Source organism: Triturus cristatus, chromosome 2_2, assembly GCF_964204655.1.
Source record: "Triturus cristatus chromosome 2_2, aTriCri1.1, whole genome shotgun sequence".
In the NCBI taxonomy this organism is placed as follows: Eukaryota; Metazoa; Chordata; class Amphibia; order Caudata; family Salamandridae; genus Triturus; species Triturus cristatus.
The window spans coordinates 622,517,954-622,532,394 of NC_140582.1; the positions used below are offsets into that span (position 1 = coordinate 622,517,954).

At 41.3% G+C, this 14,441-nt stretch overlaps 1 protein-coding gene across 4 annotated transcripts in view; it reads left to right on the plus strand.

The window, feature by feature from the left end:
* The window catches only part of ANXA10 (annexin A10), a 514,604-nt gene that overhangs the window by 290,614 nt on the left and 209,549 nt on the right, over positions 1-14,441 (plus strand). For all 4 annotated transcript variants that reach the window (XM_085643277.1, XM_085643275.1, XM_085643276.1 and 1 more), the window contains 3 exons: positions 3,858-3,911; positions 4,022-4,115; positions 4,491-4,586. In XM_085643277.1, coding sequence (XP_085499403.1) covers positions 3,858-3,911; positions 4,022-4,115; positions 4,491-4,586 — 244 coding nt within the window. The remainder of the gene's footprint in view (positions 1-3,857; positions 3,912-4,021; positions 4,116-4,490; positions 4,587-14,441) is intronic.

Consider the following 14,441-nt stretch of genomic DNA (forward strand, 5'->3'; position numbering starts at 1 on the left):
AATGTATAGTGCATTGATAAACTGTTGTATGGCTCATTTCTAAACTAGACAGACAGCGCCACCATGTGGCAGATTGACATAAGTTCTGGTGTTGACAATCAAGTGCTGGTGCTGAGCACCGGAAACCACCGGCTCAAATTGAGCATTGCATTGCCCCAATATTGTATGGGACATTAAAACCCGTAACTTGCAGGAGAAAAGTTCAGGAATTGAGACAGCAGCATTAATAACCTGGAGTGAGGTGGTCACTCTAGGTAAGTGTAGCAAATTGTCCTTCACCTGTAGAGCACATGTGCAGTACTGTGAACCTGACCACAGCTCTTACAGCCTCCAGGCAAGATCACTATAATATGCGTTTGGCGAACTGGTGCATACCCCTACGTGCATCATACTCACACCCTAGATATACCAGCAAAACTCAGCATAGACCACACCCACAAGTACCATCGCCCACTGGGATAGAAGAGCGGCAGCTTTGGAGAAAGCCCTGTAGCAGTACACAGTGCAAAACATCAAAACATGTCCACCATGGGGATGAAGTGAGGCGCACACCACAGAGGCACACCTTGTCTAGAGTAAGGCTCATTGACAGACGTTTTTTGTATCAACTTACAAACGGAATTGGAGAAACTAAATAGCCCCATGACTTTAGCTTTCTACTGTGGCAAAGTCTTGTAGACTAGACCGACATTTTTGCAATAAATTGCACTATAAAACAAATTATCTAAGAAGGAAGTAAAATCGTTTTAACGTTCATTGATATAGTATACTTTCTATAACCCATTGGGATTACAGAAAATCCTATTGTTAACATTTTGCACTCTAGATTAGTATAGGCAGAAAATTAATTTGTGAACTTTTGTTGAGCATGAACTATGCCAGTTAATTTGAGTGCTTAACCGTTTCAACACCATTTCCGATGACCCTTAGGACATTACATCTGGCCTTTATGGACCTGTCCTCGGTATTCGATCGAGTGAACAGGGCAAAACTATGGGTATTACTAATGGACATGGGCATGGACCGCTGTATAGTTAACTTTTTGGCGGAACTGCATAAGGTGCATGGCCGTTCTTAGTTGGTGGAGCGATTTGTCTGGTTAATACCGATAACGAACGAGACTCCTCCATGCTAACTAGTTACGCGACCCCCAGCAAACTGTTATAGCACTGTTTAGTGTTATTTTGGTATCAAGGTAGCACTACAATAAATACATATTTGTACCTTGGCAACCAATTTTAACCACCACTTTCTTACCACGTGCACTGCATACATCACTCCTTATCATTACCATTGTGGTTCCCTCTTCTCAGAGAATATACCAACAGATACATTTGGGACACACTTTGAACCAATATCTACGTCCATCTGGTAGAGGATGGTTATTTGGTGAAGCTCCCAGGTTCCCAAATGATGAAGCGAGCCACTTGTTGTGGGTGATGGGAATCTTTCTCACGCATACACACACCTTTTGACACATTTTGTACCTTGTTGACAGCAGTTACATCTTGATCAATACATGCGGAGTGGTTATGTTACAGTCATAAAATTTTTCTCTGACTCACAGTTTTCTTTTTGTATATAGGAACTGCATAAGGACCTTTTTGCGAGGGTGAGGTTTGACCAGAGGGGGAACCACACCAAACCATTTCGTATAGAAAGAGGCGTCAGACAGGGCTGTATTTTAGGTCCCCTTCTTTTCACTCTATAAACAATCTTGAAACCTCCCTGTCCATAGCCTCTCAAGATATGCCTCGAGTGGGGGAGCGGGCAATCCCCACTCTGTTATACGCAGATGATGCGGTTCTTCTAGCCCGCATAGCAGTGGGGCTCCAGAGACTCCTGGATTCTTTTGCGGTCTTCATGCGTTCTCTGGATTTAAACGTTAACATCTCTAAATCGCACACTATGGTCCTGGATTAGAGACCGTAAAAGCACAAAACATTCTACTGCCAAGGGTCTGAATTAACCCGGGTAACCTCGTTTACATACTTACGGTTTCTGTTTGATGAGAAGGGCTTGTGGGTCCCGCAACGGAAAGCAAAAAAGCATAGTCTGGCAAGATCTACAACAGCTCTCCTTGGTTTTGCACAGAGACTCGGGGCTAAGACAATGTAAGCTATGCTCAGCATCTATAGATCGAAATGTATTGCCATCTCCAAGTATGGTTTTGCAATCTGGGGCTATAAGCCAGTTGTGGATTTACAAATAGTGTAAAACCAATTTTTTAGGAATCTGCTTTCAGTTCCGCAATCCACTCCCTCGTACATCATTCACCAAGAATTAGGCTTTGACTTTGTATCCGGTCTGATAGGTCTGGCTCCCCTCCTATTTTAGCTCACGATTTGGACAGATCCTGAAATGTTGATGAATAGAGAGATAGCCCGGGATTGTTTATCCTTAGACAGAACCAGCTGCATTCTGTGGCTACAGTATGTAAAGTCTCTAACAAACAAATTAGGACGCCCCAATCTCTTTAACTCTCCAGACAATAGCAAGAAAGAGGACCTATCGTGGGTTAAAAAACATTTTATAAACCTGATGTATATTGAGAGAGAAGCCAAAGAGATAATGAAGCCCATGGTACGAGCCTACCTTTTGTTAAAAACATCTCCATCGACAGAACCATACCTGAAAGTAGCAGCAAAGCCATACCATCGCTTTCTTTTAATTAGATTTGTTTTAATCTTCTGCATTGCATATTGGACGAACCGCAGGGCTGGAACAAGGTGCAAGATTTAGGTCCCTGCACATGTGATAATTTTTCCACCCAAGATACTCTGCATTTTATTATGTTTTGTGATCATTTCCTTGAAATTCATAGGAAGTTTTTATTGCCAATTTTAAAGGGGAAAGGTTTTACTCGGGTACAGCCGGCATTAGTCTACCTTCAGATGTTGAATGACACTCGGGAGATTTTTAATATTGCTAGTTTTTTAGTTGCTGCCATCAGGGAAAGGAAAAGAAGGCATAATACACCTAGTAATGTTGCTGCTGTCTTTGAATCATGATGAAAGATGTTGTATATGATTGCCCCTTTAACTGAGGTGTATCCTTCTATGACTTGATTGAACAAGAATTACCGTTTGTGTGTGATTGCTCCTCTTGTTTTAGAGAATCCAAAAAGATACCTTTGCCCAGTTTTATATCAATCAAATTTAATTTCATGGTGCCTAAGATTATTTTAACATGTTTTTTGTCTTCTGGTGTTGTATGTGGCATATGTTGTGTACTTTTATGGTTTTTATTAACCGAATAAAGTGGATTTGACTGACTGACTAGATTATGACCTCTTATGGTAACTACAGAGCTGTTTGTATTGGTTGAGGATTACAATGGGGTAGTATGTCATAGCATATATGAGGGGAAAAAATTGCTTTTAGTATCAATATTTAGAAACGTTAGAAGTGTTCCTCTTTGTACTGGAAATTCTTGTCGCCCTGTATCCGAGTCTTCAGAACTACAGTCTGACAAATCTATCCTGAGAAACAGGGAAAGGGGTGGTAGCCCATTAAATTTAATCTAAATTGTTGTTGACTTCCCTCACCCTGAAGATACTCCTGCCTGACTCCTTACCAGGAAATGACTGCTGCAGCGCTCAAGGAGTACCACGGACTATAAATGGCATTGCACACATTCATGGTAAGGTGGATAACTGACTGCGTCCAACAATTCTTGCACAGCCGCCGTTCTTTCGGATACAAGCCATGATTGGTCGAAAGGTCAACCATGATTTAAATATGAGTGATGGAGAGAAGTGGTGGACTTTAAATTCAAAATGAGATATGGAAGGAGGTTCATTTTGTTTCTACATCAGTAATGAAAATCGATGATGTTTTTGTGTGTTTCTTGTGCAGGGAGTCAGGGAGGAGGGCTACAGTGACCCTGGCATGGCGGCTCAGGATGCAGCAGTAAGTCTCCCAAGCGTCACTCATTATCAAAGCATGGGTCGATATTTGTTTTTAAGGCCTGTCTTTAACAGAAGGCATCTTTGATAACTTCTGCTCTTGCGATGCCTCAGGTGCTGTGGGATGCCTGCCAGAGAAGAACAGGGGAGCACAAAAATATGCTGCAGATGATCCTGTGCAACAAGAGCTCCCAGCAGCTGTGGATGGGTGAGTCCTGCTTAAAAACTACAAAGACAGCCTATCGTAGTACAATTATGCATAAAAACAGAAGCTCGAAATGAAAAAAAAATATGTTTGATAACAAGCAAAGATTTCACCACTCATGATTTTAATTCCACAGAGGTGCTGTCTCCTTGAAGGTTTTAGCAACCGCCAGACAGTAGAATCAATGTTGTAATGTAAGGTTCTTCAAACAGGAGGACGTAAATAATGCAGAGGTATAATGGTGGTTGAAGTTGTTGGGAGATGAAAGCTTCGCTCTGGGAATATATACCGCTTCAAAGCACGAGCTTGCGGCCAAAAGAGAGCCATTACCCCTGGCAGTACTAATGTGCACTAATCACACATTCTGCGTCTTTGAAGTGTTTCAGGAATTTCAGAACATCTCCGGGCAGGACCTAGTGAACGCCATGAGTGAATGCTACGACGGATACTTTCAACAGCTCATGGTTGCAATAGGTAAATGAATGCTTGTGATCAGTGTGTATATTTTATGAATGTATTACATTATTATGACAAATCTAAAGTTGCTTAAGTACGCAATTATTGTTATACCATTGCTCTCTTCTATTCTCTCTGTAACGTGTGTAATTTGTATGTAAATCTGGCAAATATTGTAGCTTTTTCCAAACACAAGTACTCATTTATTAAGTGCGTTAACATGAATGCACAGAAAGTTAAATCAGGGATCACAATTGGTTGCAGAATTGGGCTTCCTTAACGCCACATTGCTCCCGCACCTAAGACCAGGGCCACAGAAATCATGCGGCAAGGGAGGACCACATTTATACGGCAGGGTTGAATAAATGATTCTGCAAAAAAAGACGAATTGTGCGGTGTAAAGCACCACATTTTGTGATAGTATTATTTCTCTATTTTGTACGCTTCTTATCACTATCAGGGGAAAGGGTTCACCTCTTTAGTACCAGTAGAACACCCAAATGAAACAATAAGCAACAGGAAGGTGGCCAGTAAACTTTTCAAAAGGCGTTCCACTGTGTGGCAGCACGTTTTGCACTTTTTTTGTAAATTTTGATCCGCTGGAGCTAGAAACTATTTCTTTTTTGCTTGAACTGTGCAGATACTGCAACAGATCATGGATAATGTGACAAATGCAGAAAACGCAGCGGCAGGAAAGTCACATAACTCTAGTGGCCCTGCCTACAGCTTTCAAATAGCAGAGACGTTTTAAGGCATGGGCAAAGTGGGCTCTGGCCCAAGGCCCCAGACGTTTCAGGGGGCCCCCAATAGAGCCTGCTCTGTTCTGCAGAGAGGCCTACCCTGATGACCTTGGGTAATTCTTTAACAAATTGTTTCAAATACAGTTTCCTTTTAATTTATTATTAATGTGGGTGATGTGTGAGAGCCTACTACAGACATTTTGCAGAGAAATGTTGCAAACAGTACCTCACAGAAAAGAAATGGGAGGGTGTCACAGGGATTATTTGTAATAATATCAGTGGGCTGCTATTGTATTACAATATTGAAAACACACATCCCTATCCCTGAATATTAAATGTAATAACTTCAGAATTTGGACAAGTTCCTCTGTGCACTGTCAATGAATTGACCAAAGAGGGCATGAAAGAGATGTAATTGGATTATAAATTCAAAGATCTTCCAAACAGGGGCCCCAAAATATGATCTGCTCTGGGCACCGAAAATCCTTAAAATGTCCCTGCAAATGAGCCATCTCCTGTAGCATCAACTGGACTAACATAAGGTCCCTTTGATACTCCCCCTGCCTCATTCTGAAATCCAGCTTTGGGCATTCTGTTGCGCAGCAAATGACGGAAGGGGTGTCAATTAGAAGTGACACAGTAGCTCCTATGTTCGTCCTTGAGACTCTTCTGTGCGTCTTTCATATTCCTTGGTGAAACTTTGATGTTACACAGTAATTATACACTTATTCTATTGTTTTTATAAGGCTTCTCTTTCTGTGGTAAATATAAGACATTACAACACATTGCTATTACCACGCATGTGATACAAGAAAGTGACCTTTAAAACATTGTAAAGGTCGAACGTAGGAGCTATCATGTAACTTCTAAATGACACCCCTGTCATCAGTGACTACCCAATGTTTGAGTCCCGAAGGCAGCGGTCGCCAGTAGATAGTTATAGTTAGGACCGTGTTTCCATAGGAAATCTCAAAATTCTATTTTGAATAACTTTGGCGCCGGTTGACGAATCCTCGCGAAATTTTCAAAACTAATGGGGCGCTCCGCTCAGCTCCTACCCTGAAAGTCTCGGGGTGATTCGTCAAGCGGGGGCTGAGAAAAAGGGGGGGTCCCAAAACGCGTTTTCCCCATGCATTTTTCCATAGGACCTTTAGACACAGCTACAGCCCGAACGGCTGAATAGAATTACTTGAAATTTGGCAGAGAGGTAGCCATAAGGTCAAGGAAGTGCCTTTTGTAGGTCTGGTGTAAATTTGTTCAGTAGTTCCTGAGAAAAAGGCATTTAAAGCAATATATATATCTGTAAGCGCGCTCCGTGCACTTACGGTAAGCTTACCGTACGCGTACGGTGCCGTGCGCGAGCTCAATTCTGATTGGTGGTTACATGACTGTAAACATTCGAATCGGTCGAAATCAGAAAGTGTCGGCCGCCATTTTCTGTCTCTCACACTGAAAAACAAAGGTGGATAACGTGAAAAGGGGGCAACGAAGAGAGTTGCAGACCCCCTAGCGTTTGTCAGGGGGTCCACGAAGGACCAAAAAGTACGAAAAATACATTTAATAATTTTGAAAAAAAATCGCGGAGTGCGCGTACGGTAAGCTTACCGTACGCGCACGGCAAAAAAAAAAAAAAAAAAAAAAAAAAGAAATAAGAATCACATTTATTAAATAAATTGAGGGACCCGCAAGGGAGAAAAAAAAATTGTTACTGTGTAAAAAAAGGCGAGTCGCACACGGTATGAACTGCGCAACGTGGGCGCTCGGTGCGCGAAGCCCACCGAGTGCCCACAGCGCGCGCACGGTGCGCGAAGCGCACCGTGCGCACGGAGAAAAACCAGAAAAAAAAATAAAAAATAAATACATAACTTAGCATTTAAAAAACCGTACAAATTCACTGAAAAAACCATAGGTTTCACACACGTTATAGTTAGGAATTAGTATTTAAAAAACCTTGCAAATTCACTTAAAAAACCATAGGTTTCACACATGTTATAGTTAGCTGTACATTTCACTCGTAAAAAACCAATGAAATTCCACGTTATAGTTAGATCAGGTAACTATAACTTGCGCGACCGCAATCCACAATGTGTCATTTCAGATGTCATCATTGATGTGAAGAGTGATGTCACTGACCATGTCATGAGTGATGTAATATGTCATGTCATCAGCAGTTTATTGTGGGCGCACAAGTTATAGTTACCTGATCTAACTATAACGTGGAATTTCATTGGTTTTTTACGAGTGAAATGTACAGCTAACTATAACATGTGTGAAACCTATGGGTTTTTAAGTGAATTTGCAAGGTTTTTTAAATGCTAATTCCTAACTATAACGTGTGTGAAACCTATGGTTTTTTCAGTGATATATATATATATATATATATATATATATATATATATATATATATATATATATATATATAGAGAGAGAGAGAGAGAGAGAGAGAGAGAGAGAGATATATATATATATATTTATATATTTATATATATATTACCTACAGGCAGTTGCTAGTAGGTAGTTATATTTAGGACCTATTTTCCATAGGAAATCTGCAACATTCTATTTGGAATAACGTTGGCGCCGATTGACAAATCTTCGCGAAATTTTCCAAACTTTTGTCCAGCTCCGGTCCACTCCTATCCTGAAAATTTCACGGTGATTCGTCAGGCGGGGGCTGAGAAAAAAGGGGGGTCCCAAAACGTGTTTTCCCCATGCAGTTTCTCATAGGACCTGTTGACGCAGCTACAGCCCGAACTGCTGAACGGAATTACACCAAATTTGGCAAAGAGGTAGTCCTCCGTTCAGACTCGTGCCTTTTGCTTAAATGGTGTAAATCCGTTCGGTAGTTCCTGAGAAAATTAGAGTTAAAAAGATAGATATATCTGGGCAGAGCCTAACCACACATCTCATCGTGAGATCTGATTGGCTGTCAGTACTTCATCCAAGTAGTGTTGGTAGCCATCTTGGGACCAATATATATGATAGCACCTCATTAAAAAGCATTGCAGTTAATAGAAGGTTTTAAGACTTTAGTTACATTATAAATCATTTGTTGATGGTACCATACTCATTTTAGGAATTGTGGTGTGTTCTAAGGTAATTTTACCATGTGAAAAAGCCTTCTGCTGTGATATCATGAATCATGTTTGAGAGAAAACTATTTTCTCATGCTTTTCCCACAGAGGTTTGGAAGGTGATCTATAAGCTAAACTGAGAGCATATTTTCTGTAAATTCACATTATCTTTCTAAGTCATGTGAGAATGAAGTCTGAAATTCTCAGTAAAACATGTACATCCAACAAGGGCAGAGACTGTCAGTTGATTCTTTTGTGTTCTACTGCAGCTTCCCAGAGTGTTCTAAAGAACAACTAGAGCGCTAACAGTCCTACTTATGACAAACGTATTGCACACTTGAAGCCATCTTGATTGGAATAAAGTGGTAACTCTTAAAACATCTAATTTAAAAAGGAACAAAATGAGGGGGTTCATTTTGCCATAGAAAGTATGATTAGTGCTGCAGAAAGAAAAATTAGGACACATTTTGAGTGACTTCTTAAATCCTCTTCTATTTCATTAAAAAATTCTGACATGCGGACTGAAACATGCACTTTCAATACCAACAGCCCGAAACGCGTAATGGCGGAGAATGGCTAATAAATAACTGCACGAAAAAGACTGGGTCTGCGCTCGTTTGTTTTCCAACCAAGGGAAGAGTGAAGGCGAGTGGAGGTGATATTTTACCGGACTGACTGTCTCTGGTTCGCGGACCCCCTCTCCGATTGTGGCTTCACTTACGGCAAGTCTTGTCCTGGAGTATCCGACTGCAGTCAGCACCGCGGGCTCGTGGTGCGTGTTGGCGGGGACCCCCGGGGCACTCAAGGTTTTTCCAGTCGGGAGAAAGTGAAGCTCCCTGTCAGCCTGTAGTTCAACGCAAGTACGTGGATTTGCCAGCCGAGCAGCTGTGGGGCTTTTCCGTTTCCGGTGTTTCCTGTGTGGAGGATCGGCGGCGAAGAGGCACCTGCGGCAGAGTTGGAGGGCACTTTCAATAAGGTACGGCGCATATCGGCAAAAGACAGGTGGAAAGGTGTGCAACGCGAGTCCGAACCCCTGCAAGCATTGCGTACGAGGGGTTTCATCTCGCGATTGAATTATAAGAAAGCCAGAAAATGTCCGCAGACACACTTAGGGACCGCGAGCTAGCAGCTGAGGGGATGTTTTCGGACTCCCCCGAAGACGGTCAAGGAACTAGAAAAGTGACCACGGAAGAACCTAGTAAAGGTATGGGACTTAGAGACAATTTCCGAGCGCTTGAAAAACTGAAACGGCAGGAGCAGGCTAAGTGGTGGGAGGCACGGTCACTACAAAGGTATCTCGATGTTGGGAGAATTCCGAGAGGCCTTCGTATAATGATCGCCCCCAGCTACGAATCCCCGAATCCCCTCATGATGGCCGAATGGGGAGAGTGTAATCTTGAATCATCGAGGCGACTGGTCACAATCCTGGTTAAGTACGCTGATATTGATAGGGGAGCGCTGCAAGAAAAGATCGAGCTCTTGGAAAAAGAAATAGAACCACTAGGTGACCCGCAGGTTAAGCAAAAATTGGTGGAGGAGATGAACGCACGACTTAAAAAGGAGGAGGAAAAGATAAAGAGTCGGAAAACCTACAAATTCAGGCGTGATCGTGACGATTATGCTAATGGGCAAATATTTACGTTTGCAAGGAGATATGACTCCATGCGTGTTGACACAGCTAAAAAACGTATGGGTAACAAGGAGGATAGAAGAAATTACCAAGAAGCAACCAACGCTTCCCCCTCAGCATCGGAGCTCAGCTCGGCCATGGAGAGCGGATCCGAGTCCGACAATGCGGCAGCGAGATCCGAGGCAAGGAATATCAAATTAACCTTGGGGGAAGAATTAGATATTTTAAAACGAAGCAGGAGGGAAACATTGCGGCCACGCACCCAGGCAACCGAAAAAGCAGGGCAACCAAACGAAGAAGGGAGCGTAGGCAAGCAAAGCGAAAACGTCAGAAGGCGTGGGAGGGGCAGGGCACGACGGTAGGGGACCAACTGCCGGCAAATCTATGCACTGATCCCTCAACCTCTGAGCATTCTAATACCATTGTAAATCTGGCAGGTATTGATCTCTCGGCTGCAGAAAGACAACTTCTATCATTGGGACTTTCCTATTGCCCCGAATCTAATTTTAATTATACCCAAACCCGCGCAGACATTTACAAGTTCATTCGTAAGCTGAAATTACAGAAATACCATCATCAGCGAGGAAATAAAGAAAGACCAGAACACTCGGGGGGCCCGGACATGGTATCAGAAATGCATGGGCTGAGAGGCTCCGACTATGAGCTTTTTGAGACTACGCGGAGTTTGGAAAGAGGTGATAACATTGTGAATGGACAAGCTCAAGGTGAAAATGTGTCAACTAATATGCAAGCGTCACAGATCCCTGGGACGGATATAAAACCTTGGACTCCGTTCCGCCCCAAGTCTAAATTTGTACCTGTCATGGCGAGAGATTCTATAGACGTTTTCAACGAACAGATAGTGGCGCAAATCAAAAGGCTCAACATTGCAACCAATGAAATAAGTAAAAAGAAGTTTACCAACCATGAGAGAAAATATTGGCAACTCATCAAGAAATTAAAAGAAAATCAGGAGATCATCATACGCAATTCAGACAAAGGAGGCAATTTGGTGCTGTGGCCACTGAAGGAGTATCTTGAAGAGGCACACAGCCAATTAAACAATATAGAATGCTATAAAAAAGTAGCACCGACCAAATTCAAAACCACACAAGAGACGCTCTTTTCCCAGCTTGTGGCATGGAGAAGTACGGGTTTACTCAGTTGGGATGAATTCAAATATCTTAAAAAGGAAAATGCCACCATCCCTGTTATCTATTTTATACCAAAATTGCATAAAGATATGAAGAAACCCCCGGGACGTCCTATAATTTCTGCGTGTGATGGCCTTTTGGAAAACTTGTCTAGATACATTGATTTCTTCCTGCAGGACTTTGTGAAAAGTTTGAAATCATTTGTACAGGACACAAGTGACTTTCTAAGGAAAATGCAACATATTAGGTGGAAACCTTCTTATTTAATGATTGCACTAGATGTGGCTTCACTTTATACCTGCATCAGAAACAATGATGGTATCAAAGCTATAGAATTTTTCTTGATGAACAGACCAATTGAATTCTTTCTGCATAACAAGATGTTGGTAAAAATGCTTCTATTTTGCCTTGAAAATAATCTGTTCCTATTTAATGGTATTATGTACCAACAGATACAGGGAGTTGCTATGGGGGCCAGCTTCTCTCCCAGCTATGCCTGTTTATTTATGGGCTGGTGGGAGGAGCTGGTCCTCATGCAACAACATGAACGGATATTTAATGAGAAGGTAAGCTCCTGGCTCCGCTATATTGATGACCTTTTTATAGTGTGGGAGGGTGATGTTGAAAGCGCCACTGACTTCATTACATTGTTGAATGATAATGCACTCAACTTAAAATTCACTTCACACATTAGCAAGGAAAAGGTCACATTTCTTGACGTGGAAATCAAGATAATCAACAATAAGATCTCCACTACCCTCTATAGGAAACCCACAGCGGGCAATACATTATTGCACGCCTCGAGTGCCCATCCTCCACATCTGATTAAGAGCATCCCCTACGGGGAGATGCTCCGGATCAGACGTATATGTAGTGAGGATAAAGAATGTACCATCAAACAAGGCGAAAGCCAGGCGAGATTCCTAAATAGAGGTTATAATACAGAGATCATTGAGTCTGCCATCATTAAATCTAGATCATTGGCAAGACAGGACCTGTTAAAAAAGAAAGAGACTTTATTAGACTCGAAAAGAGAGCAGGAACCTATTCGTTTGATCCTAGGATTTTCACGGCAGGAGAAACAGATCAGGAACATTGTAAGAAAAAGCTGGCCTATTGTGAAAGATGACCCTATAATTGGAGAATTATTATCAAGTAGTCCCTCAGTTGCCTTCAGAAAGACTAATAGTATGGGCATGGCTCTAGTCAGAAGCAACTTGGAAACAGGTAACAAAGGCTCCTGGTTAACAATGAGAAAAGGATTCTTTAAATGTGCATCCTGTAAAGCATGTAAATATGCAACTAATACTAAGAATTATGTTCCAGCATTTGGTTCTAAATCGTGTGATATTCAACATTATCTCACATGTAAGACCGAATTTGCTGTCTATGTGCTCACCTGTAGATGTAACTTGAGATATGTAGGGAGCACGTAATTACCGGTGCATAAAAGAATTCTGCAACATTTGAGAGCGATCAATAATAATGATGAAAGTTACCCGGTCGCCAGACACTTTAAAAGCACTCCCAATAGTGATCCAGGATTCTTGCAGTATTATGTCATTGATACAGTCACCCCACAAAAAAGAGGAGGGGATAGGGAATCCAAGCTAAGAAAATTAGAAACAACATACATCTTACGGCTGGATTCTAAACACCCCATGGGGCTTAACAACAGTGAAGACCTTTACACGTTTCTGTGAATTCTGAAATATGCTTATGATATGATGTAAGTTGGATATATAGAAAATGTGATGGAGGGGAAATGTTTATTTAAGTCTCACGCTGTGAATGACAGTCCACAGGGACTAATTTATATATATGTGGTTTTACCTCTTTGTTTTATTTTGGTCCTCCTTGGATGGTTTTGTGTGAGTCTTCTTCACCATAGTTTGTTTTTGGATATGAATATTTTAGGTAATATTTTAGGATGATATATATTTCTATTTATTGAATATAAAATTTGTTTTTAGGAATGTTTTTAGAAATTGGTAATAGAAAGCACATTATATGCTTCTACTAAGTGATTTACGGTTTCTGTTGGATCTCCTATGAACAGTTCAATATAAACATTAGTACCTATCATCCAGATCCTTTAATGCACTTTTTATTTATTGATGCGACTTTGCTTTCTGTTCGGATCTGGGTTGTGGATTAACATTATGCCAAAATCGGATCCGAATGGAAATTTGCAATCTTCCCAGGTCATCAACTAGTTTTCTTTGAATGAATTTAGTCTTTAATTAATTGGTTAAATTGCACTGTAAATTGTTGGGGTGAGGGCACTTTTATTTTTTTATAATAATTTGTCTTGGACATATTGTGAAGCAAATTTCATGCATTTATGCGAATATCGAGTTATGGTAATACCTATGAGTTATTTCATATGATGTGAAAAATATTATCAGAATAACGCATTGACATTATGTGGCTATTATGTTTGGCGGGGTATATACCTGTAACGTTGAAGGAAATGTATTTTTTCTATGTCCATTAATTGATGCACTAGCACTTGCACTTTAAAAAGAGCGGTCATCAGCCAAAGTGTTGTCATGTGATCAAGGGCGGGATCGCCCGAAACGCGTAATGGCGGAGAATGGCTAATAAATAACTGCACGAAAAAGACTGGGTCTGCGCTCGTTTGTTTTCCAACCAAGGGAAGAGTGAAGGCGAGTGGAGGTGATATATATATATATATATATATATATATAGAGAGAGAGAGAGAGAGATATATATATATATATATATATATTTATATATTTATATATATATTACCTACAGGCAGTTGCTAGTAGGTAGTTATATTTAGGACCTATTTTCCATAGGAAATCCGCAACATTCTATTTGGAATAAGGTTGGCGCCGATTGACGAATCTTCGCGAAATTTTCAAAACTTTTGTCCAGCTCCGGTCCACTCCTATCCTGAAAATTTCACGGTGATTCGTCAGGCGGGGGCTGAGAAAAAAGGGGGGTCCCAAAACGTGTTTTCCCCATGCAGTTTCTCATAGGACCTGTTGACGCAGCTACAGCCCGAACTGCTGAACGGAATTACACCAAATTTGGCAAAGAGGTAGTCCTCCGTTCAGACTCATGCCTTTTGCTTAAATGGTGTAAATCCGTTCGGTAGTTCCTGAGAAAATTAGAGTTAAAAAGATAGATATATCTGGGCAGAGCCTAACCACACATCTCATCGTGAGATCTGATTGGCTGTCAGTACTTCATCCAAGAAGTCTTGGCAGCCATCTTGGGACCAATATATATGATAGCACCTCATT